The sequence below is a fragment of the Microcaecilia unicolor genome, chromosome 6, assembly GCF_901765095.1.
Source record: "Microcaecilia unicolor chromosome 6, aMicUni1.1, whole genome shotgun sequence".
NCBI lineage: Eukaryota > Metazoa > Chordata > Amphibia > Gymnophiona > Siphonopidae > Microcaecilia > Microcaecilia unicolor.
Genome location: NC_044036.1, coordinates 26,919,506 through 26,941,311, shown reverse-complemented (window position 1 = coordinate 26,941,311; position 21,806 = coordinate 26,919,506). Strand labels below are relative to the sequence as shown.

The 21,806-nt window shown below is 43.0% G+C and overlaps 1 protein-coding gene across 2 annotated transcripts in view; it reads left to right on the top strand.

Annotated features, from left to right (window-relative positions):
* The window catches only part of TUT4 (terminal uridylyl transferase 4), a 192,421-nt gene that overhangs the window by 40,321 nt on the left and 130,294 nt on the right, over window positions 1-21,806 (top strand). For both annotated transcript variants that reach the window (XM_030205458.1, XM_030205457.1), the window contains exons 5-10: window positions 127-304; window positions 7,211-7,299; window positions 8,361-8,412; window positions 9,919-9,988; window positions 12,643-12,769; window positions 21,197-21,316. In XM_030205458.1, coding sequence (XP_030061318.1) covers window positions 127-304; window positions 7,211-7,299; window positions 8,361-8,412; window positions 9,919-9,988; window positions 12,643-12,769; window positions 21,197-21,316 — 636 coding nt within the window. The remainder of the gene's footprint in view (window positions 1-126; window positions 305-7,210; window positions 7,300-8,360; window positions 8,413-9,918; window positions 9,989-12,642; window positions 12,770-21,196; window positions 21,317-21,806) is intronic.

The following is a 21,806-nucleotide window of genomic DNA, read 5'->3' as shown; positions in this document are numbered from 1 at the left end:
AGAAATCCGTTGTGTATACGTTGGGCATTTCATGGAATAGAAGCGTTTTATTTGCCAGATACTCTTTTCTACTTCACTATATTTTTTTGAAACATTGAAGTGCTATGTTTGCCTTGTTGCTGTTAGGAAAAACGAGAAGAAAATGAGTTGCGTGCCCTTCCACCTCCTACTCCTTCTCAGGTGGCCGCCCTGCAATCTGCAGTGATAGAGGCAGCAAAAGAGCAAGGCATCTCAGAAGATGACTTCAAAGTGCGTGAAGAAATTGTCAGGCAGATGGAAAAGACTGTTCAACTGCATTTGGCAGGTATTACGAAAGGCATTTAATCCTTCTTTTGTCCACATTTGAACTCCCAATGATGGATATTATAGGCCAAAGCTCAAAACATAGCTGCCAGGCTAGCTTAGTCCAAGAATTCATCTAGCCAGGCAGTCTGGTGGTGGTAGGAAGTGTGTAAGAAGCAGGGTTGTGAAGAAGGGTTTATTCCTTCGCCATTGGAATTGTGTTTTAGGAACGCAGAAGGCTTTAGTGCTGATTGTCCTCACACCAAGTAACTACTTATAATGTGGTCCTTAGCAATGTGTGCCTTAATACAAGAATATGACTGGATTCATGGTTGCAAATGAGGCACCTTATAGCTAGGGTGGTCAAGAGTCCTGGATTTGATACACCACCTTTCTGTGGTACAGTAGGAAGCGGTTTATGTTCATTATGTGGCATGGAGGAGTAGCCTAGTGGTTAGAGCACCAGTCTTGACATCCAGAGGTGGCCAGTTCAAATCCCACTGCTGTTCCTTGTGATCTTGGGCAAGTCACTTAACCCTCCATTGCCTCAGGTATAAAATTAGATTGTGAGCCCTCCAAGGACAGAGATAATAACCAGTGTACCCGAACGTAACTCATCTTGAGCTATTACTGAAAAAGGTGTGAGCAAAATCCAAATAAATTTATCTGCTGGTACTTTCTCTGTCCCTATTGGGCTCACAACCTGTTTTTGTACCTGGGTCAACAGAGGATTAAGTGACTTGCCCAGGGTTACAAAGAGCCGCAGCAGGAATTGAATCCAGATTAGAGAGTTGCACGGGGACAGGAATCTTACCCATCCCCACAAGAATTTAACTCATCCCAACCAACCCGTCCCCATCCATCCCCACAAGAATTTAATGTTACATAAAAGAAAGTTCCGGTCAGCTCTCTCTCTCTGGATTTGAGCCACAGCACTGCAGACAAGGAAGGAATGGAAGTTGGAACACTGGTGCGCACATGTAAGATTTGTCTCTGATTCACTGGCACTGTGTGCTAAGAGGTCGCCCCATACATGCGCCAGTAGGTCAGGTTAAATCTGATGCTTGTGCCTGTGTCAGAGCTGAGGTCTGCGCAGTAGCCTGGGAGCAAAGAAGATTAATACAAACATTAATAAGTGACAGCAAATAAAGACCTGAATGGTCCTTCCAGTCTGCCCAATAGTCACACTCATTCAATTCATGATTAAATCAACAAATGTGATACTATATACGTGATTATTTTTTTATTTTTTTAATTTTTGTTACATTTGTACCCCGCGCTTTCCCACTCGTGGCAGGCTCAATGCGGCTTACATATTGCATACAGGTACTTATTTGTACCTGGGGCAATGGAGGGTTAATTGACTTGCCCAGAGTCACAAGGAGCTGCCTGTGCCTGAAGTGGGAATCGAACTGAGTTCCTCAGTTCCCCAGGACCAAAGTCCACCACCCTAACCACTAGGCCACTCCTCCACTGTTGCTACTATTTGAGATTCTACATGGAATGTTGCAGCTATTCCACTAGCAACATTCCATGTAGAAGTCGGCCCTTGCAGATCACCAATGTGGTCGCGCAGCCTTCTACTTGGAATGTTGCTAGTGGAATAGCAACACAACATTCCATGTAGAATCTCCAATAGTATCTGTTTTATTTTTGTTACATTTGTACCCTGTGCTTTCCCACTCATGGCAGGCTCAATGCGGCTTACAAGGGGCAATGGAGGGTTAAGTGACTTGCCCAGAGTCACAAGGAGCTGCCTGTGCCTGAAGTGGGAATTGAACTCAGTTCCCCAGGACCAAAGTCCACCACCCTAACCACTAGGCCACTCCTTCACTCCATGGTCTTTCTTTGGTGTTTCTGAAACGTAGACCATAGAAGTCTATCCGGCCCTATCCTTATGTTCCAACTGCTGGAGTTGCTGTCGAAGCCCACTCTGGTATATTCATCTTCTCATTTCTGAGACACAGACCGTAAAAATCTGTCCAGCACTGTCCTCATGTTCAAGCCACTGAAGTTGCTGTCTAAGCCCTTTCCAGCCCATCCTAAACCAGATTGCCATATATGAGACACAGACCATACAAGTCTGCCCGGTCTCAGCCCTAGTTCATCACAGTCAGAGTCACCATCTAAGCGTCACTTGTCACATCCACATACATACAGCCATTTAAGTAAGGCTAGGTTTTTTTATAAGTTCCGTTTTCTAAATAGAGATCCTCTGTGTTCATCCCATGCCTTTTTTTAATTCTGTTATCATTTGTGTCTCTACCACCTCCTTAATGGAAGACTTTCCGCATTTGTGCTGTTAAAGAGGAGGAGGAGACAGTACTCAAAGAACTTGGTAATCGGTAGATGAGAGGCTGGCGCAGGAGCAGCTTACACTTCCACGGGAACCTTGCAGGAACTGTTTCCATCCCCATGGAAATCCTGCAGGAACTGCTTCCGTCCCTGCGGGAACCCTGCTGGACTGCTTCCATCCCTGCGGGAATCCCGCATGTTCCGTTCCCGTGCAGGTCTCTAATCCAGATCTCCAGGTTCTCAGCCCACTGCACTAGCCGTTACCCTTAATACAGGAATATGGCTGGATTCACAGTTGCAAACGAGGCACCATATAGCTAGGGTGGTACAGAATGCCTTTCCATTTCTGAGACACTCATCAGCCACGACCCTATAACAGGATATTTTATAGACGTGATGAGACGTGATCTTATTATTGGGTGAGGGATTATATTGTGACGTAGTACTACATTTGTAAGGATTATTATATTTAGGTGCTGATTTTCAAAGCCCATAGACTTACAAAGTTACATATGTAACCGGGGCTGGTGTTTGGGTGGTGGGGCTAGTTCTGGGCAAGACTTCTACGGTCTGTGTCCTGAAAATGGCAGATACAAATCAAGGTAAGGTATACACAAGAAGTACCACATATGAGTTTATCTTGTTGGGCAGACTGGATGGACCGTGCAGGTCTTTTTCTGCCGTCATCTACTATGTTACTATATTTAACTTTGTATGTCTGTGTGCTTTGAAAATGAGCCTCCACGTATGTTATCCACTTCCATCTCACATCCGTTCTGAAACATCCTACCCCATATTTAAGGTTTTCATCAAAACACAACTGTTTCAACAAACCTTTCACATCTCGACATGATTGTTTTGTTCCCTCATGTGTCTGTACCCTGATTACTATTTTATATTGCACACCGCATAGTCACCAATATGGACACCTTGCGGTATATCAAGCATTGGAAAATAAATAAGATTTCCCTGGTAGAGTCAAGAGGTGTGGTAGCCGTGCTAGTCCACTTTTAAAGGTAACCAATAGAAATAAAACAAACTAAAACATGGAAAAGAAAATAAGATGATACCTTTTTTATTGGACATAACTTAATACACTTCTTGATTAGCTTTCGAAGGTTGTCCTTCTTTGTCAGATTGGAAATAAGCAAATGGTAGATGTAACCACTTGTAACCACTCGCCTCCACCTACCCTCCTCTCCTCCTTCCTGTACACATTAATTGATTTGATTTGCTTACTTTATTTTTTGTCTATTAGATTGTAAGCTCTTTGAGCAGGGACTGTCTTTCTTCTACGTTTGTGCAGCGCTGCGTAAGCCTTGTAGCGCTATAGAAATGCTAAATAGTAGTAGTAGATGACAGTATATATAAGTGAAACATCAAAGCATTTCAGTGGCAGTCTAACAGGATGGGGGTGGATAGCTGAGAGACAGGGAGATATGCATGAAGACAGGAGGGTGACAAACAAAGCAGTACATTTCTTAAAGTCCTGTCTGGTGGGTGTCAAAATATTTAATCATTCTGACTTCAAAGGTCTTACGTTCCTGTATTTTAAAGTTCCCTTTCAGGATTCTCACCATGAAATCACTGGTACAGTGTTCTGGTTTTGCAAAGTGCCCCCCCACAGGCGTGACATCCTGGCTGGCACTGGCATTTTTCATAAGATGTCTATGTAAATTAAATCTTGCCCATCCCCATCTTAGACTGCCACTGAAATGCTTTGATGTTTCACTTATATATACTGTCATCTACCAACATTTGCTTATTTCCGATCTGACGAAGAAGGGCAACCTTCGAAAGCTAATCAAGAAATGTATTAAATTATGTCCAATAAAAAAGGTATCTTATTTTCTTTTCCATGTTTTAGTTTGTTTTATTTCTATTGATTACCTGGTAGAGTCATAAGTGGGCTGTCAAATTGTAAGTAAAGAAATTTATATGAGCTTAATCTTCCTGCACCTGGACTGTTGTAATGTGCTGCTTCTCTTGTTACCTCAGAAGGATATTCAGTGCTCGCAGTAGTCCAGAAAACTACAGCAAAACTTACCAAGGGTCTTAAGTAGTCAGACCAAGCAACCTAGATTTTGATCCAGCTGTACTGGTTTCCAGTTAAATGCTAAACTCGATATAAGGTGCTGTTAATGATTTTTTTTTTAAGTCCATAAATGGCATGGTGCCAAACTGAGGTCTTCTGTACCGAGCAGATTCCTGCACTTCTGGATGGGTGGGTGGTGGTTGTATGGGCCCGGTATGCAGGTCATGAGCAAGCGAAGCCATTGGGATAGGGCTCTCTGTGTTGAAGTTCTCCCTGTTATGGAATGCTCTTTCTGTAGCTTTAAGAAATGATCTGGTAGGCATTTAGGCAGGTGCTGAAAATCTTTTTTTTTTTTTTTTTTTAATTACATTTTTCCTCCGCGCTTTCCCACTCATAGCAGGCTCAATGCAGCTTACATATTATATACAGGTACTTATTTGTACCTGGGGCAATGGAGGGTTAAGTGACTTGCCCAGAGCCACAAGGAGCTGCCTGTGCCTGAAGTGGGAATTGAACTCAGTTCCCCAGGATCAAAGTCCACTGCACTAACCACTAGGCTACTGCTCCACTAGGAACATTCCATCTAGAAGCCTGCCCTTGCCGCAGGTAGGTGCAGGACGTCAGACTCACAGAAGCCTGCGCAGCCGCGTTGCTGATCTGCAAGGGCAGGCTTCTACATGGAATGTTGCTGGTGGAATAGCAACATTCCATGTAGAATGCCAAATAGTAGCAACAAAATCTCAATAGTAGCAACATTCCATCTAGAATCTCCAATATTTATTTTATTTTTCTTGCCTGCAGTGGGAATCGAACCCAGTTCCCCAGGACCAAAGTCCACCACTCTAACCACTAGGCCACTCCTCCACCTCTTCACCTCTGCTTATGGGGAAGATTAGGAGTAGCAATTGTGGTACTATATCAATTATGTGACATGGGAGGTGCTATAATTTGCTGTATTTATCTTGTATACCTGGAGTACTTTCAGACAGGTCTGCAAATGTAAATTAAACCACCACATGTTGTTCCTCCTCTTTATGTGTTTTGATCCCAGTACACTGTAGTGCTTTCTATGGTTAAAAGTATAATTATAGGTTAATAGTGCTACAGAAAATCATAAATGCATAATTCAGAGTAACCCCGTCATTGTGTGCGCAGTACCTCCTTAGATCAGTCAGAAACAGAAATCCACTGAACAATCTGTAAAGTCGTATATATCTAATAGTTAGTCATCAGTGTACAAAAATCCAAACAAGAAAATGTCTTTTGAAATGTGACATATAAAATCCTGCTCTTTAAAGGTAAAACTGGTCTACTATGACAGGATAGGGGATGACGCGGGAGCTCCGGTAACCTTCCTGAGTAAAGTACTACTGAAGCTCCATAAGAGGCAACAAAAAGGGGAGGGGGGGGGGGAATGGTTGATGGAAGATTTATTTTTATTTTTTTTTTTATTTGTACCCTGCACTTTTTCCCAGTCATGACAGGCTCAATGTGGCAGGCAATGGAGGGTTAAGTGACTTGCCCAGAGTCACAAGGAGCTGCCTGGGCCGGGAATCAAACTCAGTTCCTCAGGACCAATGTCCACCACCCTAACCACTAGGCCACTCCGCCACTGTTGCTACTATTTGAGATTCTACATGGACTGTTGCTATTCCACTAGAAGTCGGCCCTTGCAGATCACCAATGTGGCTGCGCAGGCTTCTGCTTCTGTGAGTCTGACGTCCTGCACGTACGTGCAGGACGTCAGACTCACAGAAACAGAAGCCTGCGCAGCCTTCTACATGGAATGTTGCTAGTGGAATAGCAACATTCCATGTAGAATCTCCAATAGTAGCAACATTCCATGTAGAATCTCCAGTAGTATCTATTTTATTTTTGTTACATTTGTACCCTGCGCTTTCCCACTCATGGCAGGCTCAATGCAGCTTACATAGGGCAATGGAGGGTTAAGTGACTTGCCCAGAGTCACAAGGAGCTGCCTGGGCCGGGAATCGAACTCAGTTCCCCAGGACCAAAGTCCACCACCCTAACCACTAGGCCACTCCTTCACTCCTTATCCTTATCCTTCTATTGTTAGGCGGCCTGGTATATCTTTCCATTAGTAAATGTGTGATGTCAAATATATATGCCTGCACCGGTTACCAATCAATAGGAACAATAGAGCATATTTGGGGAGGGGGGAGGAAGGATAGGGGGGGAACACGAGGGGGGGGGGGGAAGAAAATGATGAAAATAAGTTGATGACGGACACTATCAGTTAAATATGTTATGAATGTTATGCTGTTGGCATTCTGTTCCTGCCAGATGCTGTATGTTTTTCAGATGCTTTGTCATCAATAAAAATGTTGAAACATAAAGGTAAAACTGGTGTAATGTTGGCAGGGAACCTATTTGTCTTAACGCAGGTGTATCCTTGTGTGCCTTCCTTTTCCTCAATTACAAGCTGTAGGGAGGTCATGTTCTAAAATAGACATATTAAACTGGTGTTGAGTAATAGTTAATGTGTTTGAGGCTGAAGCTGTTCCTTCTTTTAAATTAATCGTAAGTGCATACTGTTATTGGACTGCCTGTTAAGTAATGTTTTGTTTTCTTTTTTAGATTGTTCATTACGAATGTATGGTTCCTGTCTGACTAGATTTGCCTTTAAAACCAGTGATATCAATATAGATATAAAGTACCCTCCTAAGGTATGTGAATTGGCAAACCTGTATCTTTTGTTTGTTCTTCATTTTTATTATTTAGCATTTTAACTAGAACATTTTACATATCCCTCTCCCCTGCACTCTGTGTCCGTTGCACCCTTTCTCCTCTTGCCTTTACTCCTCTCCCTACTCCCTCACATTCCACAGCATTGGAGTACACTCCACACTAGCTGGGCATGGCAGTGTTGTGTGTCCTGCTGGTATATTCCTTTAACAGCAGTCACAAGGAACAGCTTGTGGACAGAAAGGCTGCTATTTGTGTGGATAATGAGAAATGGCTCGGTTTAGTCCAGGGTAGACTGAGCTGATATTGGGATACCGGGGCCATCAAAAAGCATCTGAAGGATGGCTCATGACTGGACATCAGCTCTACACTCTACAGAACAGGAGACTATATCTCTGTCTTCTGTCCAGGGTTAGAGGGACATGGGGGTGCCATGAGTGTGGTGCACTTGGAAAGGGGCCATGCGAGTGAATTGCACCTCCTGGCAGTGAATGACACTAAAGCAGGGAGCCCCAGATTTTTGAGAGCTGGACAGATGGGTGAAGTGTGCATGGAGAAAAGGGGGGGGGGGGCACGTCTGGAGTTTCAGGATTTTATTTTTCCCCAAATGCTAAGGAAGGTGGAGGATCTGAGAAGTGGCGAGAGCTCAGTAGAGGGAAGGAAGGACCACTGAGACTGGGTTTCTTACAATCAGCCTGCTGAAATCCCTGAGCTGAGTAAGGAGACAGATAAGCAGATGGAATGTATGAATAAAAAAAAAACAAGTTTAAACAAACCCCCTTACTTTGGGGGCCTGTTCTGATTGGAGGGGCAGGAAGACGTGCTCCAACAGCCTTAGTGTAGGAGTCCCCTAGCTAAAGGGTTTGATTTCTAACAGAAACTTCCCTTCTAGCCCTTGACTAACAAAAGGCTAGCTGTGACACCTGATCAGTGGTCCAGGGGTGGGAAGTATTTATTTGCTTTCATCAGAGCTTTCAAAGATAAGTAGAACTGTGTACAAAAAATAACCTGAAAGTGTCATTTTCTGTTAACTTTTTTTTAGATGACCCAACCAAGTATTCTGATACAAGTGCTTGAGATTTTGAAAAACAGCGGTGAGTGTATTTTTTTTGTTTGTTTCTGTGTGTTCTGTTTCTGCTTCTCCATTTTAGGATTATTTTCTTCATCCTTGGCCTCGTAACCTCAGGTTCTCTGTCCACCGAGGTTCGTACTCAGGATAGCAAGTGCTTAGTTGAGAACCAAGATTTCTTTGTATGTGTAATAAAAAGACTTTGCTCCGGACTATTTCTTCAACATGGGAGGACACCGACTGATGGAATTTGGCAGCCAGGCCTATGCTCCATTGGTCACCCGTTCTGTAAATTGTACCAGCTTGACTTCAGCTCCCTGGTGCATATCATACTTTCAATAGTATCCCTGGCCCTTGCTCAGATAGGCACACTGCTCATGTGACCCAAAGCACAGAGCATCAAAAGTGTGCTGCAGTACATCAAGTCTTTATTATACCAGTAGAACGTTGAAGTATAATTAAGTGTGTATAATTCTGATTGTTCCGGTTGTCTGGATCTTGCTGCATTTGCCATTCCTGGGAGGACTTGTAGCACTTTGGTTCAGTATCTCACAAATGCTTTTTATTATACCATGTACGCACTGTCTTATTTCAAGTTGTAAAGTAGAAGCTAGAACCCTGCAGGATTGAAAGAAAATAAAAGGTTGTATGACCCATTAAGTGTGAGTATGATTCTCCACTGATTACATTGCCATTGTGGCTCCCAACTGTAAACTTATGTACCGCATGCATTGGACATTTTATTTGTAGATAAGCTAAAGCTGCTTGCCCAAGTAATCGAAGAATAAACATTGAAAATTAGTATTGATTTCAGTTAGAATTCTATTTTTGTAAACCAGATCGCCAGTTATATATGTATGCTTTAAACATGTTTAAAAAAATATCTAAATGAAAGTCCATCCCTAGCAGAGCAATCATTATTTATTTATTTATTTATTTGTAACATTTGTATCCCACATTTTCCCACCCATTAGCAGGCTCAATGTGGCTTACATAATACCATAAAGGCGATCGCCAAGTCCAGTAGATGTTAAATACAGTATAAAATAAGGGTCGGGTAAAGTTAGGGTATACAAGTACAATAAAGGTCAAGGAAATAAGGAATATATAATGTCCAGTATGATGTAAGGTTTTGATGCATTGCAGAGTTGAGGCATTTACGTTGGGTTAGTAGGGTAGACCTTGCAAAACAGGTCTTTAATGATCGCCTGAAGTTTAGATGGTCATGGATCGTTTTCATACTCTTTGATAGTGCATTCCACATTTGTATACCTAAGTAGAAACAATAATCCAATCCTACATATCAGCATACTTAATTAGAACATAAAGGTGCTCATTTTCAAAGCACATAGACTTACAAAGTTACACTGTAAGTTATGTAACTTTGTTCGCCAATGTACTTTGAAAATGAGCCACAAAGTAAGCCACATTGAGTCAGACTAAGGTCCATTGAATCCAGCATTCTGTCTCCAACAGTGGCCAACTTGATTACAAGCTGACTAATTTTTCTTCCCTTTTCTCTTTTGTGCAGCTTTGTATTCAGATGTGGAGTCAGAATTTCATGCCAAAGTTCCTGTTATCTTTTGTAAAGATATCAAAAGGTTTGTATCGTTAAAAATCAGATTGGGGATATACTGCACACTTGACACATTCATATGGAAAACTATCTTGATTTCCTGATTGTCCATCAGAGCAGAAGGATAGATTTTGTCCTTCTACCAGCAGATGGAGACAGAACAAACATATGTGAATAGGCGTGCGACCTATTCTTCAGTTTTTCTCTTGTCTCCAGCACATGGTTGGACTGGATCTGGATATACTCCTGGGCCCAGTTGGAGAACCGAGTAACTGGTTGAGTTCAGACAGTCATGAGGTCCTACCCCTGGCCTTTTTTGCACTCTGCACCCTGGGTAAAAGTTTTTGGAGAAGTTCAGATCTCTTTCCATCTTTTGGCCTCCTTTGGTTGATGAAATGCAAATCTCCTCCAGTATTTGCTTCCCCTCTGCTTCATGGCTTCATTTAAAAAAAGAAAAATCCTCAAACATAAATGTTTTTGTTGACCATCAGACAGTAGGTAACCAAAGATAGCACAGAACTTTTATAGTCACGCCTCTTTCCTCATTGATCCTTTTTATCTTACGACATAATGCTGTGTTTCGCGATAACTACATCAGGGAAATAATATTCTTTTTATATATTTTGCATAGCGATGCCATTGAAATGTGCTGCAAAATATATGAAAAGAAGAATATTTCCTCGATGCAGCTATTGTGAAACATTGGCGCTATGTGATAAGATAAAATGGACCGATGAGGAAAGAGATGTGAATATAAAAACTCTGCACCTAGCTTTGGCTACCTACTGGCTGATGGTTCACAAAGAGATCGACAAAGAAAACAGAAGAACAAAGTCCCTTGCAATCTCACAGATCAGTCAAACACAACAAAGGTTGACAACAAAAATGAAGCTAGCTTTCAAACGTAGCAACAGGTAACGCACCTTTTATATCCAATACTGTCTCTTGACCGAACTCTTGCTACCTTATTTGCTTGAGAGTACGTTTGAAAGCTAGAGTGTTTGTTTAGAGAACGTCCGGTTGATTTCCTGAGGCAAGCCATTGTGTCCGAAACATGACTCATGTCAAGTCTTTGGATGTTTGAATATATTTTCTGCACAATTTGAACATCGTCTAGCTTCATTTCTGTTGTCACCTTCGCTGTGTTTGACTGATGGTCCACAAAAACATTATGTTTCAGAACTGTTAACTGGATTTTCTATTTTATTCATTTAGGGGCCCTTTTACTAGGCAGCGGTAGGGTTAACACGCGCCAAATCGACACTACAACCAGGGTGGCGGGGGCACCCGGCGGTAATTTTGAAGTTGGCGCGTGCTGTTTCCCGCAGTAGAGAATATTTTTCTATTTTCTACCGTGGGTGGGTGGGTGGGGGTCCCCAGCAGTAATCGGCAGTGCGGCCAGATAGGCGCACGCTGCATGATTACCGCACAGTTTGCACATGAGCCCTTACCGCTAGGTCAGTGGGTGGCGGTAAGGGCTGAGGCAGTAAATAGCAGTGCACTATTTTTTAATTTTAGCGCACTGCCATTCACTGCCCCATTAAAAAAGGCCTTTTTCCCCCCAGCCGCAGTAAAAAAAAAAAAAAAAAGCCCATCATGCGCCAGTTTCACGCATCCGAACTACCTACCACAGGCCACTTTTTTTATCGTAGCTTAGTAAAAGGGCCCCTTAGTTCTTGAATTAATGTACATAGTACCACACAATTAAATTTTAAAAAGGGCATAAGCAGAGGGGAAGGAGGTTAGTTTATAGGTCGGGGGGGGGGGAGGGAGTACTGTGGTGATGAGGTGTTCGTCTGACTGCAGTAGAGAGGTCTTGCCTGGAGGGCAGTCAAAGAAGGAGAAAGGTAAAAGTGTGTTTGGAGGAGCCGGTGTTCAAACTTGCTCCAGTTGCCTCTTACAGTAAAAGTACCACCAAAACAGTATGGGGGTAACTTAGTTTGTAATTAGAAAGTAAGAGTTTTTGAAGACTCATTTTACTATCAATAAATAGAAGTTGAGATTCTTATCTGAATTTTAAGCAAGCATTAAAGTTAGCATAAACAGCTAATGAGTGAATACAGAGGACAAAAATTGTAAAAATCTAAGAAACGGGACAAAAAAAATAGAAGACACACATAAAAATAAGAGAGATGAGGAAGCCATGGGGCCAAGACAGAAGGTAAGAAGTTCTGTATAGGGCTAATAGAGGGTACTTCTAGGAACCTATGTACACAGACACAAATCCAATTTATTATAGTTTCCAGGTTTATTAAAAATGTGATATACTGCCCTAGGGTAGGGGACCTTCAGAACGTTGTACAATATATATAGATAAAATAGGGTAAAACTAAATATACATGAAGTAAGTAGATAGGAAGATATAAATAAGTGGGAAAAGAACTTTATATTATTAAAAGAAAAGGGGTAGCATGAAAATAAAGAGAAGAAGTTGGTTATGAAGTCTTTGCAGGACCCATTGCAGCTGGGATACCATTGGACACTCTGACCTTGTACTGAAAACTTGGTATGAGCGAGATGCTAAACACAGATGTTAATAGGAAGCAACACGCCCTCATACTTTTACTGTAGGCTGCCTTCTCTTCAGAAAGTAAGCTGAAAAAATGATACTGAACTAGTGCCTCTGCTTTGGCCTGTGTCTTTATGCTTTGACAGTCTTTTGTCCACTCTGATTTTCAGTGGTTTAACTTGCAAAGTGAGTGCTGGAAATGACGTGGCATGCCTTACAACTGATTTGCTGTCTGCGGTTGGCAAGCTGGAGCCTGTTCTGGTGCCCCTCGTGCTGGCTTTCCGCTATTGGGCTCAGGTAAGTTTCATAATGAGAGACCACTACATTCATGCCAGTTTATTGTATAATTCTGCCCTTTGGAACAACTGTTTGAATCATGCATACTTTGTATGCAGGCTGTGAAAAATTGCAGGAAGATCTTAGGAAATTGGAAGACTGGGCATCCAAATGGCAGATGAAATTTAATGTAGACAAATGCAAAGTGATGCACATTGGGAAGAATAACTCAAATCATAGTTACCTGATGCTAGGGTCTGCTTTGAGAGTCTGCACCCAAGAAAAAGATCTAAGTGGTGTTGTAGACAGTACTCTGAAATCTTATGCCTAGTGTGCAGTGACAACCAAAAAAAAATCCCTAGGATGCTAGGAATTATTAGGAAAGGGATGGTAAATAAGACCAAGAATACAGTAATATCTCTGTATCACTCCATGGTGCAACCTCACCTTAAGCGTTGCGCATGGGCATAGTTTGGTCATTTCATTTTTTTTTTTTTTTTTTTGGGGGGGGGGAGGGGGGGGAGGGTGTGGTTGGCTTATTAGCATATTCATTATGGTTCTTCAAAAAACACACCACAGACTAAAACTCTGAATATGAAGCCTGTATATGAAAGCAATTAATTTTTTTTTTTTTTTTTAGCTGAAATGAGTCAGCACCAAGGGAAATTTCTCTCATTATGCCCCTCACGCTCATACAAATTAGCAAGGGGAGAGTGTACTTTCCCTAGGCCCGACAGCACCATCTCTGTTTGCTTTCTCCTTCCTTATCAGCATCTCTCCATACCATGACACATAGATAGAAAAAATACCCCCCTCCCCACACCAATATACCTGCTACTGTTTGACTGGAACAATCTGGGTGTCGTCGTCGATGATACGCTGAAACCTTCTGCTCAGTGTGCTGCTGCGGCTAGGAAAGCGAATAGAATGTTGGGTGTTATTAGGAAGGGTATGGAGTCCAGGTGTGCGGATGTTATAATGCTGTTGTATCGCTCCATGGTGCGACCGCACCTGGAGTATTGTGTTCAGTACTGGTCTCCGTATCTCAAAAAAGATATAGTAGAATTGGAAAAGGTACAGCGAAGGGCGACGAAAATGATAGTGGGGATGGGACGACTTTCCTATGAAGAGAGGCTGAGAAGGCTAGGGCTTTTCAGCTTGGAGAAGAGACGGCTGAGGGGAGATATGATAGAAGTGTATAAAATAATGAGTGGAATGGATCGGGTGGATGTGAAGCGACTGTTCACGCTATCCAAAAATACTAGGACTAGAGGGCATGAGTTGAAGCTACAGTGTGGTAAATTTAAAACGAATCGGAGAAAATTTTTCTTCACCCAACGTGTAATTAGACTCTGGAATTCGTTGCCGGAGAACGTGGTACGGGGCAGTTAGCTTGACGGAGTTTAAAAAGGGGTTAGATAGATTCCTAAAGGACAAGTCCATAGACCGCTATTAAATGGACTTGGAAAGATTCCGCATTTTTAGGTATAACTTGTCTGGAATGTTTTTACGTTTGGGGAGCGTGCCAGGTGCCCTTGACCTGGATTGGCCACTGTCGGTGACAGGATGCTGGGCTAGATGGACCTTTGGTCTTTCCCAGTATGGCACTACTTATGTACTTATGTACTAATCTGGACTGTTACACATTCCTATACAGACACTACATGCTAGCAGAATCCTTCAACTAAGTTGCACATGCAGAACACGGACAGACCCCTCACGACACACAACGGGGAAAAGAGGGAGAGTAGTGGAATGACCTTCCAACATAGGACATTATCACACTGTTAATTGCCAATAAAGGCTCTTGAACAATTACCTGTGTGTTAGTGTCCTATGTTGGAAGGTCCTTCCACTACTCTCCCTCCTTTCCCTTCTAGACTATTCATAGTGGTCATCTGTTCCCCCTCCTCAGTGGTTTTTATCACTATACAAAACAGGGAACCACAGAAAAAATGAAATAGAGATTTCCCTCAAGAAAGCCAGACTCTGTAAGCAGTGTAAACTCTGGTAAAAGAGAAACAGAAATGTATTTTTTCCTGCACTCTGCAAAATACAAAAATAGAAAAGATGCACATTTCGCAAAGCAGGCACATCTTAGTCCTTAAAAAGTATTACATAAAAATATTTATTTTCTACCTTTGTTGTCTGAGCACTTTATTTTTCTAATTGGGCAGGTCCCAGTTTCTTTTCCACTTTCCATGTGTCAGTCTTCTCTAAATTCTTTTCCACGTTGGCGTTTCCATTTCTTCTTTCAACTCTTGGCTTCTTCCTTTCTTTCTTTACATCTGTCTGGCAATGACCTTTCATTTCATGTCTCTCTCCCCCCCCCCCCCCCCATTTGTGTTTATCCCCCTTTCTCTCACCTTTAGTTTCTGTTTCACTTCTCATCTACCTACTAGCTTTTACCATTGCTCCCTCTGTCAATTATCCAGTCTCCTTAACCCCTATCTTCCCCATCTTTCACTCCTAGCCCCCCCCCATTCTCATCCTCTTAGCCCTCATCTACCCTCCACTGAATCTCATCACCTTATCAGTCCCCAGCTCCATCCCTGTCTCTCTTTTATTCCCTTGCTTCCAAGGCCATTCTTGTATCTCTTACCCTATACCCCATGCCCTTCCTTCCTCATCCCCCCTCCAAGGTACGGGCTCGCTCTCCCCTCCCTCCCACCACATCCAAGGTACGGGCTCGCTCTCCCCTCCCTCCCTCCACATCCAAGGTACGGGCTCACTCTCCCCTCCCCATCCAAGGTATGGGCTTGCTCTCCCCCCTCCACATCCAAGGTACGGGCTCGCTCTCCCCCCCTCCCCATCCAAGATACAGGCTCGCTCCCCCCTCCCTCCCCATCCAAGGTACGGGCTCGATCTCCCCCCCTCCCTCCCTCCCCATCCAAGGTACGGGCTCGATCGCCCCCCCCCTCCCTCCCTCCCCATCCAAAGTACGGGCTCGCTCCTTCTTCCCCCCCCCCCCCCCACAAGGTCCTGTGTCGCTTTCCCTCCCTCCCCTCCTCCCCCCACAAGTTCGGTGTCACTCTCGCAATCTTCCTCCCTCCCCTCTACAGGGTCGGTGTCGCTCTCGCAATCTTCCTCCCTTATTTCCTATACGGTCCGGTGTCTCACACTCCCTGCAAGCTCCGGTGTCACTCCTCCACCTCTCAGCTCTTCCCCCGCTGCATCCTTTCCATATTCTGGGCTGCCGGCAGCGTTAGCAATATATGCACGCTGCCTTTGTGCAGCCCGGAAGCCTTCTGTCTGTTGTGACTTCCTGTTTCCACGTAGGCAGGTCGCTTGCTGTAGAGAGAAGGCTTCAGGTCCGCGCAAAGGCAACATGCTTACATTGCTAATGCTGCCGGCAGCCCAGAAGATGGAAAGGCTGCAGAGGAGAAGGAGGAGAGATGCCGCCATGCAAGCCGTTTGGGGGGTGGGGGGGAGCAATGCGTTCAATTCTTTTTGCCGCATCTCAAAAAAAGATATAGCGGAATTAGAAAAGGTTCAAAGAAGAGCGACCAAAATGATAAGGGGGATGGCAGTCCTCTCATATGAGGAAAGGCTAGTTTAGTATTAAGGGGGGAATAAAAAGAGAGCGAGAAAAGCAAGCATTACTAACTAGTTGCCATAGTGTACAACCCTTTTCTCATAGTTTTAAACTGAAATTTTCTCTAGAGATAGACATTTTCCCCGTAGTTTTAAACTGAAACCTTTTCTAGAGGTAGAAACTTAACAGCCAAAATCTCTTGTTCTAAAAGGCAGTTATTTTCTGTTCTTTGGTCGCTGGAGAGGTAGCACATCCAGTGACCTCAAACAGGTGTTAATTAAGGTGTGGGGAAGTTGAATATTTGCGTAGGTTGCTGAGTGAGCTTGAAAGAGCCTGTTTAAAAAAAGGCCCCTTAGATTCAAAACTATATAAAGAGGAAAGGTCCCACTGAACTTTCTTTCTGAGAAGTTCTGAGAGAAGAGGACATTTCTCTGGTATGTGAACACTATTTAGCTTTGTGCATTGGGAACTTAAAGATTGGGGTTTAAAGGAGGAATTGTAGGTTAGTGATAGAATAAAAACATAAAAAAGCAAATTTTATCAAGGAGTGGAGGAGTGGCCTAGTGGTTAGGGTGGTGGACTTTGGTCCTGGGGAACTGAGGAACTGAGTGCGATTCCCACTTCAGGCACAGGCAGCTCCTTGTGACTCTGGGCAAGTCACTTAACCCTCCATTGCCCCATGTAAGCCGCATTGAGCCTGCCATGTGTGGGAAAGCGCGGGGTACAAATGTAACAACAACATCCTCAAACTAATCTCCATAGTCTTTTAGTTTTAAAACTTGAACTTTGTACCACAGCGTTAACAGAGAGCCTCTAGCAGGCACTGCTGGAGCTAGTTTACTCTTCCCACCCACCCCTAGGACAACTCTTCATTTATAGTCAGTTATTGTAATTAGGATAACAAGCAAGGAGTGCTCTTACAGAGTTTTATATACATTTCATTACCATCTAAGAAGGAAACATTAAATAAATCACACAGTACACCATATAAACTAAGTCATTTTTATATTAGGCTAATATCCTTAATACTTTAGCCAGTCTATTCGCAGTTAGTGTGGATATACTTGAGGAAGCATTAAGTGCACCTGCGAACTACACAAGCAGTAGCATGCAGTAAGAACCGTGTGCTAACTGCAGTGTGCAGTCCATGCCTATAACCCGCCTACTTTCTGCCCCTAAGAAGAGAGGCACTCAATGCACAAATTATCACATGCTGTTAAATGCTATCGTGGTATGAGCGCATGCTAATTCAGACGCTAACTGCTAGATTCTATATATTGAGCCTAGCGCTCTGCACCTAAATCTAAGCATATTCCAAAACATTGAGCGTTAACTTACATAGTAACATAGTAGATGACGGCAGAAAAAGACCTGCACGGTCCATCCAGTCTGCCCAACAAGATAAACTCATATGTGCTACTTTTTGTGTATACCTTACCTTGATTTGTACCTGTCCTTTTTCAGGGCACAGACCGTATAAGTCTGCCCAGCACTATCCCTGCCTCCCAACCACCAGCCCCGCCTCCCACCACCGGTTCTGGCACAGACCGTATAAGTCTGCCCAGCACCATCCCCACCTCCCAGTGGCTTAACAAGCCAATCAGAATTAACTGCACTTAGCAAGCAATAATGAGCACTAATTGGCAATAATGAGAATGTACGCATATAACTCGCTAAGCATATTCTATAACTCACTGTACCTAAATTCTAATGTGCACATCCAAAAAGAGGTGTGGTTATGGGTAAGGAATCATGAGTGTTCCCAAATTTACGCGCTTTGTTATAGATTATGTAAAACTACGCGCAGGGATTTACGCCACATTTTTTGTTGGTGTAAATGGATGCGCGTAGTTAGGCACTGGGATAGGTACTTAGCGTATTCTGTATACCATGCCTACATTTTATTGAATACGCTTAGGCGAAAATGATTTCCATTCGGATTTTCCAGACGCCATATATAGAATCTCCTCCTAAGTGCTTAATTCATTTTAGTAAAAGGGTCCTTAAATCTGTTAGCTGACATCAGCCATTATAGTATGGCATACCAAGAATCTACTTTTAAATTTATATTCAGAAAATGAACAAAAAAAACAGCTGTATGCTGGTAGTATTACTTTTGAGTGTTGTGTTGACTGCTGTTTGTTTTGTTTTGTTTATTTACCGCCTTTTTGAAGGAATTCACTCAAGGCGGTGTACAGCAAGAATAGGCAATTAATAGCACAGCAGTAAAAATAACATTATATCTGTATGGGTTTGGGTCCCCCCTTTGAGACTGGATTCCCAGATGGGTGAGTGGGGGAAGGGGAGAACTATGGTGTTCCAGTTGGTGGCTGTAAGAGGCAAGGCCTTTCCCCTTTGTTTTGGAGAGCTGAGGTTGCACTTCATGTTTCATCCCAGCCTTTATGCTACGTTTATTGTAGCGCTATAGAAATGATAAATGGAGTGGAGGAGTGACCTAGTGGTTAGGGTGGTGGACTTTGGTCCTGAGGAACTGAGTTCGATTCCCACTTCAGGCACAGGCAGCTCCTTGTGACTCTGGGCAAGTCACTTAACCCTCCATTGCCCCAGGTACAATAAGTACCTGTAAGCCGCATTGAGCCTGCCATGAGTGGGAAAGCGTGGGGTACAAATGTAACAAAAATAAAATAAATACTATTGGAGATTCTACATGGAATGTTGCTACTATTGGTGATTCTACATGGAATGTTGCTACTATTGGAGATCCTACATGGAATGTTGCTATTCCACTAGCAACATTCCATGTAGAAGGCTGCGCAGGCTTCTGTTTCTGTGAGTCTGACGTCCTGCACATTCGTGCAGGACGTCAGACTCACAGAAGCAGAAGCCTGCGCGGCCACATTGGTGATCTGCAAGGGCTGACTTCTACATGGAATGTTGCTAGTGGAATAGCAACATTCCATGTAGAATCTCAAATAGTAGCAACAGTGGAGGAGTGGCCTAATGGCCTAGTGGTTAGGGTGGTGGACTTTGGTCCTGGGGAACTGAGGAACTAAGTTCGATTCCCACTTCAGGCACAGGCAGCTCCTTGTGACTCTGGGCAAGTCACTTAACCCTCCATTGCCCCATGTAAGCAACATTGAGCCTGCCATGAGTGGGAAAGCGCGGGGTACAAATGTAACAAAAAATAAAATAGATACTATTGGAGATTCTACATGGAATGTTGCTACTATTGGTGATTCTACATGGAATGTTGCTACTATTGGAGATCCTACATGGAATGTTGCTATTCCACTAGCAACATTCCATGTAGAAGGCTGCGCAGGCTTCTGTTTCTGTGAGTGCAGGACATCAGACTCACAGAAGCAGAAGCCTGCGCGGCCACATTGGTGATCTGCAAGGGCTGACTTCTACATGGAATGTTGCTAGTGGAATAGCAACATTCCATGTAGAATCTCAAATAGTAGCAACAGTGGAGGAGTGGCCTAATGGCCTAGTGGTTAGGGTGGTGGACTTTGGTCCTGGGGAACTGAGGAACTGAGTTCGATTCCCACTTCAGGCATAGGCAGCTCCTTGTGACTCTGGGCAAGTCACTTAACCCTCCATTGCCCCATGTAAGCCGCATTGAGCCTGCCATGAGTGGGAAAGTGTGGGGTACAAAAAAATAAATAAATAGTAGTAGTAGTTTATTATGTGGTAGCTGTGTCTCTAGGTACTTGGGGAGGGGGAGTAATTTCTGCTCTTTTGTGAATATTTATGTTTATTGTGCTCTATTATTTGTTGTGAATATCGCATTTCACCATTCTGGAGTACATATGTTTATTATATAGTAACATAGTAGATGACGGCAGAAAAAGACCTACATGGTCCATCCAGTCTGCCCAATAAGATAAACTCACATGTGCTACTTTTTGTGTATACCTTACCTTGATTTGTACCTGTCCTTTTCAGGGCACAGACCATATAAGTCTGCCCAGCACTATCCCCGCCTATAATATGTTTATTATATACTGTTGATGTAGTGTTTAAAAATGAATAAAACGCATTTGAACTAAAATAACAATACAAGGTGTGGTATAGTATGCTATGTTACAGTGTCAACACAATACTCAAGGGTGTAATCAAAAATGAAACATATAGACAAGATAGAGTAACAGGAATTAGAAAATAAGGGGACTAATTTAAAGAAAGTTGCACATGAATATAATCACAGCTAGGGTAAGAGTGGTTAGTGTTCATTGATGTTGGAGTCAAATGTGTAGGCTTTTTAAACGGCTCCTTTTATTTAAATTTAAAATCAAATCCTGTGGGGTAGGGTGAAAGTGAGAGGAAGGGCATTCCTATTGTTGCACAGCAATTCCACCTGTGGGTGTAATTCAGGGTGTGTATGTGCCCGGTTCCAAAAATGGCTCCTTGCTGAAGACTGTCATAGCGATGGTTGGTTGGAAACATCAGGAAAACTCTGGTGATCATAGAGATGGGGGTTGGCAGTACATGCTCCTGTGGAAGGCCGCAACTGGGCTGGAAACTCCAGCGTGCACAGACGTGTGAGCTAGGCTCAGAATAAAGATAGCAAAATTTTGTTGGGACTATTTATTTTCTTCTGTAAAAACAAAAATATCAATTTGGGATAATTACAAGGAATGGAGACACCAGGCTGGGATTGACCTTGATGCGCCCCAGTTGATGACACCGCGACTCTGAACGCTGCTAAACTCGCATGGACTGAAATACACCATATACCTAACCACGGGGGCAGCAGTATCGGGACTATTGCAGGATGAAAACAGAAGAGACACAAGGGCAGGGAGTTGGGGAGGGGAGGGACGGGGGAGGGGATACGGGAGTTTTTATATGTAGATTATAGCAATATACTTTGATGTGTATGTTAAACTATATAAGTAAAACAGTTAAAAAAATATATATATATTGTTTTGTTTTTAATTTTTTTCCAGTTGTGCCATGTGGATTGCCAGGCAGAAGGAGGAATTCCTTCATATTCTTTTGCCTTAATGGTCATGTTTTTCCTTCAACAAAGAAAACCACCAATTCTTCCAACATACCTGGATACTCGGGTGAGTTGTCTTTAAAAACGAACAAGCTGAAAATTGCAAAATCAGCAGTTTGTGGTCACACTTGGATTGACCCAAGTGCTCAAGTTCAGAAGTGAGCTCATTACTGTCCTGCCATATGAATCTTTGATAACCAGGATTCAGCTTACTTTGCATTGAATTCTTGGAAAACTATCTGCGTAGAGGCTTAATATTTTTAAAACATATCTTACCACATTTTAAAATTTTAAATGAGAAACTTCTCAAACATACTAAATTCTACAGCTGTCCTTGCATTTAGTATGAGAAAGACTACTACACTCTCTCAACACCTTATATATGTGGTTTTCTGCAGTTAAATTAAGACTAAAATTGATTGAAATGATATTGTCTGAGCAGACTTAGAAGTGCAGTGTGTTAACTTACGGGGAGTGATTGGCAGTGGCATACCTAGCTTGGTTGTCACCTGGGGCGGAGCATCCCTTTCCTCCCGGTGTGTCACCCCCACCCCCCC